The following is a 14,458-nucleotide window of genomic DNA, read 5'->3' as shown; positions in this document are numbered from 1 at the left end:
AGCCACACACACATTGACCCATATTTCTGGGCCTTACAAATAATATGTTCGTAAATCTGCCTGGCCTAATCTTTCCCTCCTCGTCCCCTCTTATAATCAGAAATAATGCACAAAGGTCTCCACTACTAATTCTGTAGGTGTTATATAATCGGTCCTAATCTGCAACTGCCACTGCTCTGACTCTGAGGGCGCTGTCAGTGTATGCATGCAAGCTTGCACACACAAGACTACACAGCCACATGGACCCTCATTCACAGTTGTTCATGCAGAGCCCTCCCCCAGCCACATGGACACCACTGAACTATGTACATAGTTATGTAGTAGCTATAGCAGCCAGCTGCTGTAAAGGACTCTTATTCCCACTCACCAGAATGAATGACAAGATGTCTGTTAGCATGTTGTCTTTAAAGAAGTATGTTACACTTTAAACACCATAATCACAAATGGTACATGCAATTTCGCAAAATACCTTGCTTTTTTTTTTTCTTTTATAAATTTTTGAAGGCAAAATCTGAATAATTTTAATACTATTTTAAAAAGTTCCATTCACAATTAAACATTTCAAGCTGCAAACACAGAATCCTGACATAATATTGGCATATACAGTTGTTATTGTATTAGCAAACAGTTGCCTGCATACACAGAGAAACATTGTCATCTCATTGGAGTCGTGTTTCTGTACACACAACAAATGAAAGTCCTCTGTTTTGGTCTTGACCAACTGATGAGAAAATATCTAGGTCTTTACGTTGCTCACACATACTCATTTGACTAACGTAGCTTTAATAAAGATAACAGCGACACAGTAAAAGGAAACAGTAACACAACAATTTCCTTCTTAACCAGTGTGCTGGGTATTCATAGTCTTATTGGATTGTCCTCTAAAATATGCGTTCACAATGCCATTCAGTGCCACTGTGCACAAACATCTGGCTCATATTGGTTTTAATTATATACCCGTGCCTATCCACACACACAAGCATGCTCATACACACAGTCACCACATGAAACTCATCAAATAGCATATTCTTTTGCTTGTGCAATGGATGGCTCTCTCTCTCACACACACATACACACACACATACACACACACAAACAAACAAACAAAAACACAACACATACTCCAACCACGTGCTGAGCTGCTGCTGGTCATGTGACAGTGCTTCCCTTTTGAAACAGGATAATAAAGCATACTCTGCATTTAAATTGCACGTGCATTCACACATGATCTCTATTGTCAACACGCACAGACCAACACTTCCCCTTTTATCACTCAACACTTTCCCCAACATTTAACAGGAAGACACCACAAAGCTAAGTCCACAGCATCAGTTACTCTCAACTGAGCAAATTTTCAATGTGAAAGTGAAACCTTCTGTTTCAACTATCTGGCTCATTCAGCTCTCGATCATCACTGCTACTAGTGTGCGGCTGGGAAACATCGGAGATCAAAAGCAACGCTGTCAGGCAGTAACTACCACTCTACTCTTTTTTTCTCAGTTTCTTCAAATCACCTGTTTGTAGAAACATAAAGAGGCTCCAATAAATTCCCACTCGAATCCTTGTCAATCTAAATAAACCTCCTTGTGGGAATGAACTGAAGACCTGATTGCAATAATAATCCCTACAATGTGTTGCTACTAAATGTAATTCAAATGTTATTCATGCAGCGTAATAGAAGCCTCACCAGTGCAGCAGACAGAGTGAGCGGGGATGAAACTCTTCTTCTCTTTAGTTCCACACACTTTCTCAGCTTACAGATCTGGTGGCCAGTCCTGCGGTTGAGGCAACAGCTGCACTGGCCGCAGCTGATCTTCCTCAGGCATGGCTGGCACGTCCCACACCTGCTCCGCTTCTTCCTCTCCTTTTTCTGTGGTTTTGGAGTGGTCCAGGAGGGCAAACAGGCCCCCTCTGGCCCCCAGGATCCTGGCATAACGGAGGGACCGGGCTCTCCATACCCTGCTTCTGATTCAGTGTCAAAAGAAAAAGAGGAGCGAGTACTTTCCGAGCTGCAAGAGAATGTGGAGCTACTGTCCAGAGAGGGAGTCGAGATCTTTGGCACTGAGTCCTGCTCTGGCACCGCCGCCACCACAACGCTGCTCTCGCTGAGGTTTGGTTCACGCTCAGCTGTAAGGGCATCTGTGCTCGTCTGAGGAACTAGTGACAGTGACAGCGAAGAAGTCTCTTTCTGGTTGTGGCGCTCAAATGGGTTTCGATTGGATTCACTATCTTTGGTCTGTGTCTTCACTGGTGTGCAAGCTTGTCTTTCCTCCTGAGGAGAAGAGCTCTCAAGGCTTTGCAGTTGTTGTGCTTCCCCCTGACTTGACTCCTTCAAGCTCCAAGGTTTGAGGGAGTCACTACGGATAATAACCGGTGTACTACGTGTCACTAGAGCGGTCTGCGGCAACAGGGCAGTCTCAGGGACAGCAGAGAACCCTGGGAATTGAGGTTTAGCACCATGAATGGTTGGTTGCATGTCTGTCTTACCCTGGCTCAGAACCTCTAGTTCAAGTGACTCTGAGGTGGTGGGGGCTTTGGTGGGATTTGAGGTAGCTGTGTTGGAGACAGGTAGCACCCTTACAAGTGATTCTGACAGTGCTGTCAGCACATCGTTAGTGGGAGGTGGATCTGGAGGCTGACAGACAGAAGTGCTGGGGTTGGAGTCAGCAGGATTGATGAAAACATCATTCTTCTTTTCTTTATTTCCTCCTTCTTCTCCTTCACAATTATCCAACCTCTCAACAATCTCCTCCATCTCTTCCTCAGTCTCATCTAGTCTCTCAACTACTTTCTCTGCCTCTAAACTCTCACTCCTCTCATGACTTATCTCCTCTTTCCTCTCAGTGTCAACAATCACTCTTTCATCCGTCCTACTCTCTTTAAAGTCCAGCGTGTTGCCTTCCTCTTGATGCAGAGTAAACACATCATCTTGCTTGCCATCACTGACAAGATGATCAAGATTATTTCCTAAGATAGATGAACTGTCATCTCCCTCGCTGCCGCCTTGCACCCCTGGTGAGCCACTACTCGTTAGCACAGCAAGCTCAGAAGGGCTATCTTTACTTCTGTCACTGCAGAGTTCTAGCTGTCCATCAACATCATCACACACAGGAGCCCTGGTCACACACCTCAGGTCATCTTCACTGTTATGGCTGACAGTCTTTTCGTCTTGCTCGGTTATGGTACTGTCACAGCTGCACTGCATACAGTCCTCCAGTGTGTCATTACACGGTGGCGAATCAGCTTTAAGAGGGCTGCCCTCTTTAGCATTACTGACATCTAGACTTTGATCTTTTATATTAGCCAGGACTTCAAAATCAGTTTTCAGAGAAACCGGAAGGATCTCTTGAGCGTCGCAGGTGTCCAGTTTCTCATTTTTCTCATCGGGAGTTGACTCGTTGATGCTGGTGCTTGTAAGCTGGTTTCTTGTGTTACCTGATGCTGCTCCTCTCCCCGCGCTCCCCCTGCTGTTTCTCCCTCCTCTGCTAGGTTTAGGAGGCTGGCAGGGAGAAGCAGACACCAGTGCGCCCCGCAGGGACTTCCTTCGCCCTAGGGGGTCTTCTAACTCGCCACAGTGGTCAGGTGGATTACTCAGCCGTCTAAGCCTTGCAGATCCTGTTACATTTAGGGCATGGTTAACTCTGCCAGGCGACCTCCCAGGGCCCTGACCAGCAGGCCCGCTAACCCCTCTTCCACGGGGGCTTTGGCCCGACCGTACCTGAGCCCTGGCTGTTGACTTTTTGGGTGCTGCTGGTGTTTTCTGGAGCCTCTCTGCAACTCTGCCTCTGGGTTTATTTGAGTTACAAGTTTGCCTTTTGCTGCTGATAACTTTCTGGCCATTTTTTCTCTGAGCAGGTGTCTGTCTCCTGGCGGGTTTGGTAGTAGCAGGCATGGCTGAGGGTATGGAGGGGAGGATTTCTGAAAGCCAGCATGGGAGCCAGATGAATGTTTATCTCTTAATCAGCAGACAATTTTACTTTCAAAAATCTTCCTCTTCTGTGTTTTATTCTTGAACTGTAAATTATGATGCCGTAGTTATGGTGTAATTGCAGTGCATGACCTATAAAGAAAGAGTAAACAGGGGGAAAAAAATCAAAATACAAATAATGTCAGCAGGTTTAAATGTATTTTCATTGTAATAAAGGAAATAAAACGGTTGTTGCAGTAACTTACAAACATTTTGCAGAACTTGTACAAAGCTAAGTCCATTTTTCTTTACTTTGCTTTAAATGACACTTTTGCCACGCCTGAAACATCTACTCGGACGATCAAGTGCTTGAAGGTTGACGTCAATAAAGACAATTTAATGCACCAATGTTGACTAGGATATTTTACATAAACGTCATAAAATCGGGAGAACTACATAAAAACAAATACTACGGCTTCCTGCTTGGTTAACGTGGCTTTAACAGTTTAAAGGGCAAACACGTTGAGGAGTGGGCTCTGGCCGGAGGTCGGATCCTGTTTTCGTCTTTCTGGCTGGCGGAAGAGGAGGTTATTACCGTGTAAAAACGCCTTCAGTGTCGCTGTTTATTATTATTTTTGCACTTGACCGCTGTCATTTAAAGCGCCGTCTACATATAAACCCCACAACACGACCGAAAACCTCACTTTTGTACGGCTTGTTTTGTTGTCCGTGAGGTTTTTATTTACACGTCGTTTACTGGCTGAAATGCTTTACATACCAGAGAGAGACAGTTGCACTGTCTGAACTGCTAATAATACTCCGCTCCAGCGAGACAGCGAGACCTTGTATTGGTTTCCCTCCTCGGCAAATATAGACTGCTGGCAAGTTCAATCCTTTCTCGACGGTGACACATGGACATGATAATAGCACCAACATGAACATATGTCGAGCGAGTCGGTATAGTTGTTTTTCAACGTGCACCACCGTGTAGTCTTCGCGGAGCACGGCACCCGTTAAAATGTAAATCCCTCTTATGCCAATCCATTCAGGGCAGCCCCCGCTCTCTCCCTCCGCCAGACGCAACCTACGGGCTCCGCTGGCCGAAAAAACTCGTCGGCTCTGGAGGAAAGAGTGGACAAGAAAACCCGGAGTGGACTTCAGCTGTTAATTTTACTCCAGGATCACACAGCGATGTGTGTTTTAGCAAGTGGATGTAGGAGTGCGCTAAAAAATATATGTTTATAACGGATCAAACTAACGTCAGTTGGTAACGTTTGATAAGGATGTATGTACATTAATGTTAGCATGCGAGCTAATCGCTCGTTAAAAGAGAACAACTGACTAAGCAGACTGTTTTTCTATTTCTATTAATTTAAAATTTATCTCACCAGCTTTGTTCGTTGTCATTGATGTGATGATAATATTACAATATTGCAAAACTATACTGAAAACTATTCCGCTAATAAGTCATCCCCCCTCCTCATCCACACCCCCTTCCTCGTCTAACGTCATCCTACGTCATCAACAGGCGCCTGTTTTCGGCCAGAAGCTGTCAGTCGTCTGCGGGCGAAGGGCACGGATGTGGTTACATGAGTCTTGAAAGTGCCTAACACTCATCTATAACTGCAATTTTTCATCAGGTTTTTGTAACTGAAACACTGAACGACGACCTCCACGGCACGATACTACCCGGTGTCCCATGGTAACGCGAGATTTTAACGGCCAGGATTCAGTAAAGAAACAACAAGCTGGAGAAGAAATAGATGAATTCATCCAAGCGATTCTTCTCTTTGCTGTTTGTGCGCTTCTAACGCTTTTGATTATCTTGTGAGTATCTTCTTTTTATCAGTCTAACTAACGTTATCGGTGCTGGCCAGGATTACTGCAGACTCATAGCTGAGTTAAAGGACAGGTTCACAATTTTTCTGGTCTGTCTTAAAACAACAGTCGGGTGCTCATAGAAAGGGGGGTTCCTCGCTGTAATCAAGTGAGTGATGGGAGCCACAATCAACAGTGTGTCCACACAGTCGTTTTGTGGAAAAATAGATTTAAAAGTTTATCTGAAGCTTATATCAGGCTTCAGTAGTCTGACTTTTTCCTCTCTGTGCTTCCTTGTTGAGCTGCGGTAAAAGTATAGTAACAAAAAGAGGAACTTTGGCACTAAAAAGACTTGAATGTTGAAATTATTCACTAATTTGGACAGCGGAAGCATCGTATTAACTTCAGATAGCCTTGTAAATACATTTTTGCACAGAGGGAGACGTTGTAAATACATTATAATGGTCAGTTTGAACAAGAAGAATGATTCTGGCAAGAAAAAACAATTTTAATGTTCATTTGGACACCTGACTATCATTTTAAGACAGACTTGAAAAATTGCGAAACCATCCTTCAAGCTAAATCTACCTTCAGGTTGCAGCTACTAGCCTTAAATGCAAATCATGACTCTCCTACCTCAAACCATTAAACAAACGACCAGTCTCGTTTGTTCCTTATCTTGTGAGGTAGCTGGATTCACAAGATCATGAGATCACGCAAGTATGACAAACCACCTGGTGCATCGGGTTAGTTTGCTCCTACAGGTACAATATTTGCCAGGGTGATGAATGATGTATTCTGTGTTGCTTTAATACTCATAGTCACATGTGCATTTACAGTATTTTTGCCAACTTACAGCCATGGATGCAGCAGATTCCTGAGCAGACAGAATGTCATCGGAGGCTGCGGTCTCCACACCTACTGCCATAAGCAATACCTCAACCAAGAGAGACTACTACTGGCTTCGCTCCTTTGTAGCTGGAGGTAGGATCTGACACATCAGGTTATAGTCTTAACTGTGATGGTATGATTCCAGGTTCAAGCCCCTGTGTCTGCACCCAAGGCTGCATCCTTTTACCATAAAAATGCTTCCTCCTTTGCTTTACTGTCTCCTGCTTTCTTTTCTGATCCAGAAACAGATGTCTGCACAGCCATCCTTCACAACCTTTACTATACTGTAGATTTCTAAATAGGTGTCTCACCAAACCCTCTGTAGTAGTTTTTTTGAAAGACCAAAGTATTCTTTCAGGAAGTGTTTTCACGTGCAATGCTTCTGATCACATGCACATTCCTGACAGCAGCATCGATAAGATGTACAATGGACACAATTATTTGCCAGCAGGTACTCTTTTAAATACTGAAAGGAGTTTGGATTGCCGGTTAAATATTCCTGACATCTCTGTAGACTATAGTCAACATACATTATAAAATTTATATGTTGTAATGTTGTTTAATATATTCACTGTCATAGCATAATTAACAGTCATGGCATAATGAACAGTGTTTTAAACTGTCGGGTATGATTAGGCCCTGTTGTTGTCTATACAAATTTAAGTATGCAACATGATGAAAGAACTGTCCTAGTTTCCGGTCTCCATGCTTGTGGTGGGAGATGAGTGGTGTAAACAGAGAACAGAAAAATATATAGAGTATCTACATTTCAACTGGAGTGTATTTAAGGCAGCTACTGAATCTCTAGTGGTGCTGGAGACAGTGCTGTTCCCCTACTGACCCTGATCTGACCTCACTATGTTAGGCAGCAAGCAAAAATAGAATTTCCATTCAAGGAGCAATAAAGACCTGACACATGATGCTGAAAAAACAAAACAGCCGATCATGAAGGGATCTCACATAGTAAAACAACACTGTAGACTTACTTTACACTAGTATCAGACTCAGTTTTCAGTGCCATAACCTTCTGGCTTCAAGTTACCTGAGATAAAAATTATCCCAATGAGCTCTACCCAGTGCAGTCACTTTTGGTCGACAGTGACCAATCTTTCCTCTAGATAGTGGGCCTGTTTCATTGCCAGCTTTGCTCTAGATAAATTAAATAAAATATCATCAATCATTCCATTAAAAGCTAAATGTTTAATGATAAATACATGAATGCTGTTTCTCTGTTTTTGTTTAGGTGTAGCAGGATGCTGTGCCAAGACGACCATCGCTCCTCTGGACAGAATCAAGATTCTGCTTCAGGGTCAGAACCCCCACTACAAACATCTGGGTAAAACATCAGCAGCCAAACATGCAAAGGCAACAAGTGTTTGTTTTCACACTTCTCTGCATCATCTTTGAAACTTCTGATCTTTCTTTGCAGGAGTGTTTTCTACTCTCAGAGCTGTGCCAAAGAAAGAAGGCTTCCTTGGCTTGTACAAGGGTAATGGGGCAATGATGGTTAGGATATTTCCTTATGGGGCCATCCAGTTCATGGCCTTTGACAATTATAAAAAGGTACGGTATGTCTTTTACTGTGGAATAACCCTTTCAAAGGGCAATGTCATAAAAACTGGGTGTTAGTAAAACTGTTGAAGTGTGTTCAGGGAAATGTGATATGCTTTTATGTTGTGTTTTTTACTGAATAAATGACAGTTTGCTACAGTTAGAAACATTTCTGACAGGTGCATTTTTTTACTGGTAAAACTGATATGAAAACTGGTAATATTTCCATTCCCTTTACAGCTGCTAAGTAAACAGCTGGGGATCTCTGGACACATTCACCGCCTTATGGCAGGATCTATGGCAGGTAATCTATCTTCGTCACTGATAAGGATTGGCTTTCAGTCAATGCCAGTTAGATATCAGGTACTGTATACACCACAAGCATTATGAGGAAATGGAAACTGGCATAGGCAACATTTCTCACGTCATTTAATTTATCACTGGTGGCAAGTGTTGTGATTTTGTCTCCTAATCTTGGCATTTGTCACCTAAATGCAACTCTTACCTCATAATGTATTGCATGTATGGATGCACAAAAATACTTTTTAATTACAATGGTATTCAATCTTATATATAAAAATATATTGAATTGGCCAGACTCCCAGCCACAATCTGCTTACAGGCAGTGCAAAGACATGGAGAGACAATCGGGGAAAGTCAGTCACATGAAATTAAACAATATGGCACAATGTGTGAGTGTTTAATCTCAGTAAATCACAAGCGTACATAGTCATGAACTGTGTTTCTACGACATTTGTCCTTATGTTGTGTGTCGTCAGGGATGTCTGCGGTGATTTGCACCTATCCTCTGGACATGGTTCGAGCCAGGCTGGCCTTCCAGGTGAAAGGAGAGCATCGCTACACTGGAATCGCCAACGCCTTCCACACCATCTACCTTAAGGTTAGTTTACCAAAAAACTGAACACTCAGTATGACTTCCGTTGCAAGTTTTTTGTCAGAATTTTTACAATCTGACCTGTTTTTCTTTTCTTGTAAAGGAGGGAGGCTTCTTGGGCTTCTACAGGGGACTCACTCCAACACTTATTGGAATGGCCCCTTATGCAGGTGATTATTGGCATTATTCTGCATAGATTCATCCCAATTTAATGATAACTAGCTTTGTGATTATCGTGAATAGATGTCTTCCTTCACACATATGACCTTTGTTCATTGTTTTGCATTCTCTTATTATGATCCTCCTGCAGGTTTTTCATTCTTCACCTTCGGTACCCTGAAAAGCCTCGGCTTGAAACATTTTCCCGAGATGCTGGGACGTCCCTCCTCAGACAACCCCGATGTCCTCATCCTGAAATCCTACGTCAACTTGCTCTGTGGAGGGGTTGCTGGTGCCATCGCCCAGACAATATCGTAAGCAGTGTGGGCAGGCAGCCAACAGGACTCATAAATGATGAGCAGACAGCGTGGCTGGCTGGGCTTGTGTTATTGATTACACTGATTTATTGATGCTGGATTTGTCATATTGTGTTTCTTCTCACTAGGTACCCCTTGGATGTGGCTAGGAGAAGAATGCAGTTAGGAGCTGTGCTTCCTGACTCTGACAAATGTGTGTAAGTACCACCAATGTTCCTGCTCTCCATATTCTGTTACACCATGATGATGATGATGTTCATTAAACCTGTCAGAATGTGCAGAGATCTTGGAAAGGTACAGTAATGGTTTCAGCTATTTCTGGCCTTTTGATTTCCTCTTAAATGTACCACTGAAGAATTTTGTTGTGATGTGTTTTAATGCTCAAAGTAACAACGAAACTGAATAGTTGCTCCAGTATTTATTAGCTAAAGAATTAATTGGAACTCTCAACTATTCTGAAGAAGTTGTTAGTGTATCTCTAACTGGGAGAGTCATTTAAAAAAATGAACCTGTTTACAGTAGCCTCAGACAAGTTTCTCTGTAGTTTCTGCAAAATGGGGTTCTCAATAAAGAAACTTTGGTCCTTGTTTCTCTATTTCTCTCTGTTGTTTAAAAAAAAAACATGAGAAGCTTATGCTCTCCAAGTTGGAATACAAGTGTTTTGGACACTAATTGAGGAATTTGCTTTTCCACATTTGGTGTTAAAAGTAGAAGTTTACTTTATGCTGAAAACTGGAGAGGAACATTCCAGAGGTTGGGAGGCTGTTTACAGTAGATAAAATGTTAAAGCACAAAAAACATTGAGGAGGAGAGTAACAGCGGAGCTGCAGAGCTACAGCAACATGCCGTTCATACCTGTGCAAGGTCAAATAATGCCACTTCAGACTCTGCTCATTGTTCTTGCATTATCTGCTTTCCATTCATATTTAAGATTTTTAAAGAATGCCTAAAGGTCCAGACATTACATCAGTGCCCTCAATTGTCTGCAGCTCAAGAGAAGTTTTCTTTGTTAATATGGCTGCTGTGTTGTTTATCAAGGGCTAGTTCCCTGTTGCTTATAGGCAGACCTCAACAACAATTAAATTTGATTTATCACATCTGTAATGTCAGTCACAAAACTCTAAAAAGATACAAGATTAACTGCCATTTCAGCATAGTTGACAGGAAGTCACTTTGAGCTCACATAAAATACAAACAAGAAGCCTCAGGACACAACATAAATGATAACACAAATGATAAAAAATAAAAATGACCAAACTGTCAAAAACCTGCATAAGAATAGGTCAAATAAATAAAATGTCCATGTGCATGAGAAATTGATTTTTACTTAACTACATTATTTTATCCACAGCAGTTTTCTGTGTTTTCTATTATTCTAAAAAGTGTCTTATTTCTTTTCTTGTACCTGAACAGATCACTGAGAAAGACCCTGATGTATGTGTACAACGAGTACGGGATCAAGAAGGGATTGTACCGAGGCCTTTCTCTCAACTACATCCGTTGTGTCCCCTCTCAGGCTGTGGCCTTTACCACCTATGAGTTCATGAAGCAGGCCCTCCACCTGAACTAGCTGTTGTTTTTCTACCTTCCAAGTCATTTAGCAGATCGACCTCAGTGCTTCCTTCAGAGTGATCTGAGGCTCACTCGCTACATCTCGAACCCTACAGTGTAGGCATGGCCTTTTTTTTGTTTTGCCCTGACTTCACTGAAGGTTGTAGTTAAGTCAGTTAATTCTGAAAGAGGAAACTTCATCGCTGACAGAAAGGTACTCCATCTCTGTTCTCTTTCATCCCCTCTTACTTCCTTTTTTTGACTCACCACCTGTTAAGAGATGATTTACTCAACCTCTTCGACATGTGACTTGAATTTGAGCAACTCCCTCATCAGTGTCTCCATGGATACAGCAGACAGCGGCACCTTTGGTCTTGCTTGGATGGACGGCCCAGGGCAATGTGTGTGTGTGTGTGTGTGTGTGTGTGTGTGCTCTTTAACAATGTTGTTGGCAACACCACAGCAACACGCTGATTGTGTAGAAGCCCCCTCGTTCACACGCTCACCTGTCTGTTTCTGCCTCTTTCCTGACCTGCCGAAGAGATTTTAAAATCAGCTTAAAATGAGCAAATTATCAAACCTGATTATGTTTCTATCAAATTCATTACAAAGAAGGGAACTCGGTGATGTGAAGTTATGTCACACTTCTTTATGCTTAATCTTTGTATCTGGTTTGATAGTTGTGTGTCATTGCTTCTTAGGATATTGTTGAAAGCTACTTTCGGACTTTTAAAAATAATCAGATGATTTCTAATGTTTTGTTTATTCAGGGTTTAGTTTGTCTTTAGATATTCGGTTGGTGCAGGTTTGGGATGCAGTCATTTGTTCGTGCATCTTTGCCTTTGTCATCTACATGAATTTAATATCAATATACAAAATTAACATTCTGTTTTTATACAGCAGGTCTTTTTAGAGATGACCTGGTTTACACACGATTTCAGTTTGACAATTTTTTTTTTGCCAAACCTTGAATGGAGCAGTTACTGTACGTATATTGAATTACTGAAAAATTAGTTGTTTTGTTTAATGTTCCTTAATGTGCGCAAAGATAGTCTGTACTTTTGTTGAAATTGAATTATGTACATCCGTGCTCTGCTGTGATCAGAGAGGTACTTTGAGTTGTTGTGACTTCTTGAGATGTCAGCATTCGGACTTATTATGGATGTAGTTCTGACATCTCCAGACAGACACACTTGATGGAAGGGACTCAGGAGAAATTTGCACTTCATACTGTAACTGTAGCTTTGTCTTTTATTTATTGAAGTAGCTGTCTGTTGCCACTGGGTGGCGGCATCGAACACAGATTGTATTGTTTACCATCAGAGCTGGACATAACATTGATACAGATTTCACAAATCTCTTATCAAATACAAATCACATTATAATCTTTATGATTTTGTTCCATTTTGCTTAACCAAAGCAAATTGTTAGACAGTGAGAGTAATATATGCAGTGTTTTTAACTGGAGCTATTGGCTGCTTGCATTTACTGCTTCCGGAAGGCTGAGCATTAATTACTGAATGAGAGGAAAGTGATGTTCAGTCACTTTCAGTCTCAAGTGCGCCGCAGGCCTTCAGGTGAGCACCTGTGTGTGTTAGTGTGAGCCTCGTTTGATTGTTGTACGAGTCTCTTGCCTTCTTCTGCATTCAATGTCTTACTTCACCAGTGATTCCTTGTGTTTTTACTGGCATTTCTCCAAACATTTTGGGAGATGACCTCAGTTTTTTAGATGACTATGTGAATTGGGGGAAATTGTAAAAACAATGGTTCCCGGCCTTTTTGTGTTGTTACTCAAAAAGGAAACAGTGCTTAGTGAACTTACATCCATTTATTGCCAATTCCAAAGAGTGTTTTTTCCCTTCTAAACCTCTCAGATTGTTTTGAAAAGAGGCCCAAAGAGGTAAAACTACCCCATATCTTACAAACAAGCAGAGATTAGAGGAAAGTACAAGCACACATTTGTGCAAAAGAAAGCACTTCTTGTTTTCTATCCCATTAATCATGTTGTCAGATTCATCATGTAACCCACTGGAGGGGTCTTGACTTCCAGGTTGGGAATCACTGCCTCAGAATATTGAAATATACCATGAACTGCCACAGACTACTGAACGCTCTGAAAGCTATTTACTACAGGGGAAGTGGAGTGTAGAGAAAGTCACTTTACTCACCTCTTAGCAGCTACTCAATTGCATAGTTGCCATGAGAAACTACCAGATTAAAAAAAAATATGTAAAAGCCACAAACCTCAAATCCCCACAATCGACTGAAGAAAATATCAAGCTGTGAAAACGTAACTTTAGATACTTATATTTTGATACACTTGTCACCATTGAAATGAGTCATCAAAACCAAAGTGTTCATTTGAGTTTCCGCTGTGGCTTATTTTCATAGAATAATTGGAAATCACCTGGTACGTCAAAATAGCTTGATGCCTTGCATGTGAATGCATTATTGAACAAACATCTAAAAATTTTGGAATGCATAATTCTCCCACAATACCTTGAAAAGTACAAGTAAATATGAGTCTTGATTGCTAATTGTATGTAACAATAAATGAACCTCAGTGTCTGACTGGGTTTAAGAGTATAATCACACACTCTCATTGGTGGTAAGTGGCAGCTACCATTTGGGAAACAGAGCAACATTTCTGCTCATTCATGTACGATACTGCAGAAACTTTCATGCAACTGTTCTGTTGATTTCCTTGTTTGATCTCATCATAGTTATTGCTGTTTCTCTTTTTTTTTTTTTTCCAACCCTTCAAGAACAGACCAGCTCTGTTCCTGCTGCTCACTGCAACTGATAATTATGTACAACATTAAATATTGGGATATTTATATACGTAAATGTAATAATAATAATATAATACATTTCATTTGTACAGCACTTTTCGTTCATATTGAAACTCAAAGTGCTCTTGTATTAATAACATAGAACACACAACATAGAGGAAATAGTGATAAGAGTGTATACAATAGTGTGCTGTACTACTTTATCAGGCCGTGGTGTTGATGTGACTGGAAGAGATGATGTAGTTTCCAGAATGACTGAACAAACAAATTGTATTTTCTTTTGTCATACTGTATCTGTTTCATTTTCTCTCTTTGCCTGCCATTCTTTTTATAAGCAGTGTCTGAATTACATTAAATGTCACCCTCTTTAAATCAGCACCAAGCCTTCCAATCTGTCTTTTGCCTTGTGAATGATCTTGTCCCTCGCTGTCAGGCTGGTTTGATATTGAATATCATTTCTGTTCACGTGCAAATCATACCGATGTGACAGTTTCAGCTGAGGCCTGTAACACCACAGAGGGACTCTTATGATGTATTTGCATTTATTTCACTGAAGCTGGAATACACTACCGGTTGT

At 41.4% G+C, this 14,458-nt stretch overlaps 2 protein-coding genes across 5 annotated transcripts in view; one reads left to right on the top strand and one right to left on the bottom strand.

The window, feature by feature from the left end:
* Nucleotides 1-5,414, bottom strand: part of tet1 (tet methylcytosine dioxygenase 1) — a 35,254-nt gene extending 29,840 nt beyond the window's left edge. The window contains exons 1-2 of one of the 3 annotated variants that reach the window (XM_067610122.1): nt 5,296-5,414; nt 1,688-4,060 (exon numbers count right to left, since the gene is read on the bottom strand). In XM_067610122.1, coding sequence (XP_067466223.1) covers nt 1,688-3,892 — 2,205 coding nt within the window. In that variant the 5' untranslated portion in view covers nt 3,893-4,060; nt 5,296-5,414. Of the gene's footprint in view, nt 1-1,687; nt 4,061-4,173; nt 5,267-5,295 lie in introns of those variants that run through there. The other 2 variants (XM_067610121.1, XM_067610120.1) reach the window with 2 other exon arrangements.
* Nucleotides 5,415-5,454: 40 nt separating this feature from the next.
* slc25a16 (solute carrier family 25 member 16) lies at nt 5,455-14,259 on the top strand. 2 transcript variants are annotated; one of them, XM_067610127.1, is made up of 11 exons: nt 5,455-5,734; nt 6,416-6,471; nt 6,584-6,709; nt 7,860-7,952; nt 8,046-8,179; nt 8,408-8,471; nt 8,947-9,068; nt 9,166-9,232; nt 9,373-9,535; nt 9,667-9,735; nt 10,952-14,259. In XM_067610127.1, exons 3-11 carry the CDS (start codon nt 6,616-6,618, stop codon nt 11,106-11,108), a joined length of 963 nt encoding a protein of 320 aa, XP_067466228.1. In that variant the 5' UTR covers nt 5,455-5,734; nt 6,416-6,471; nt 6,584-6,615; the 3' UTR covers nt 11,109-14,259. The 2 variants fall into 2 exon arrangements, with proteins under 2 accessions (XP_067466228.1, XP_067466227.1); XM_067610126.1 differs by lacking the exon at nt 6,416-6,471 and having other exon boundaries at nt 5,456-5,734.
* The last annotated feature ends 199 nt before the right edge of the window (nt 14,260-14,458 follow it).

This window comes from Thunnus thynnus, chromosome 14 (genome assembly GCF_963924715.1).
Source record: "Thunnus thynnus chromosome 14, fThuThy2.1, whole genome shotgun sequence".
NCBI classification, from domain to species: Eukaryota; Metazoa; Chordata; class Actinopteri; order Scombriformes; family Scombridae; genus Thunnus; species Thunnus thynnus.
The sequence above is the reverse complement of the archived record's forward strand: the minus strand, read 5'-3'. Positions and strand labels throughout refer to the sequence as shown.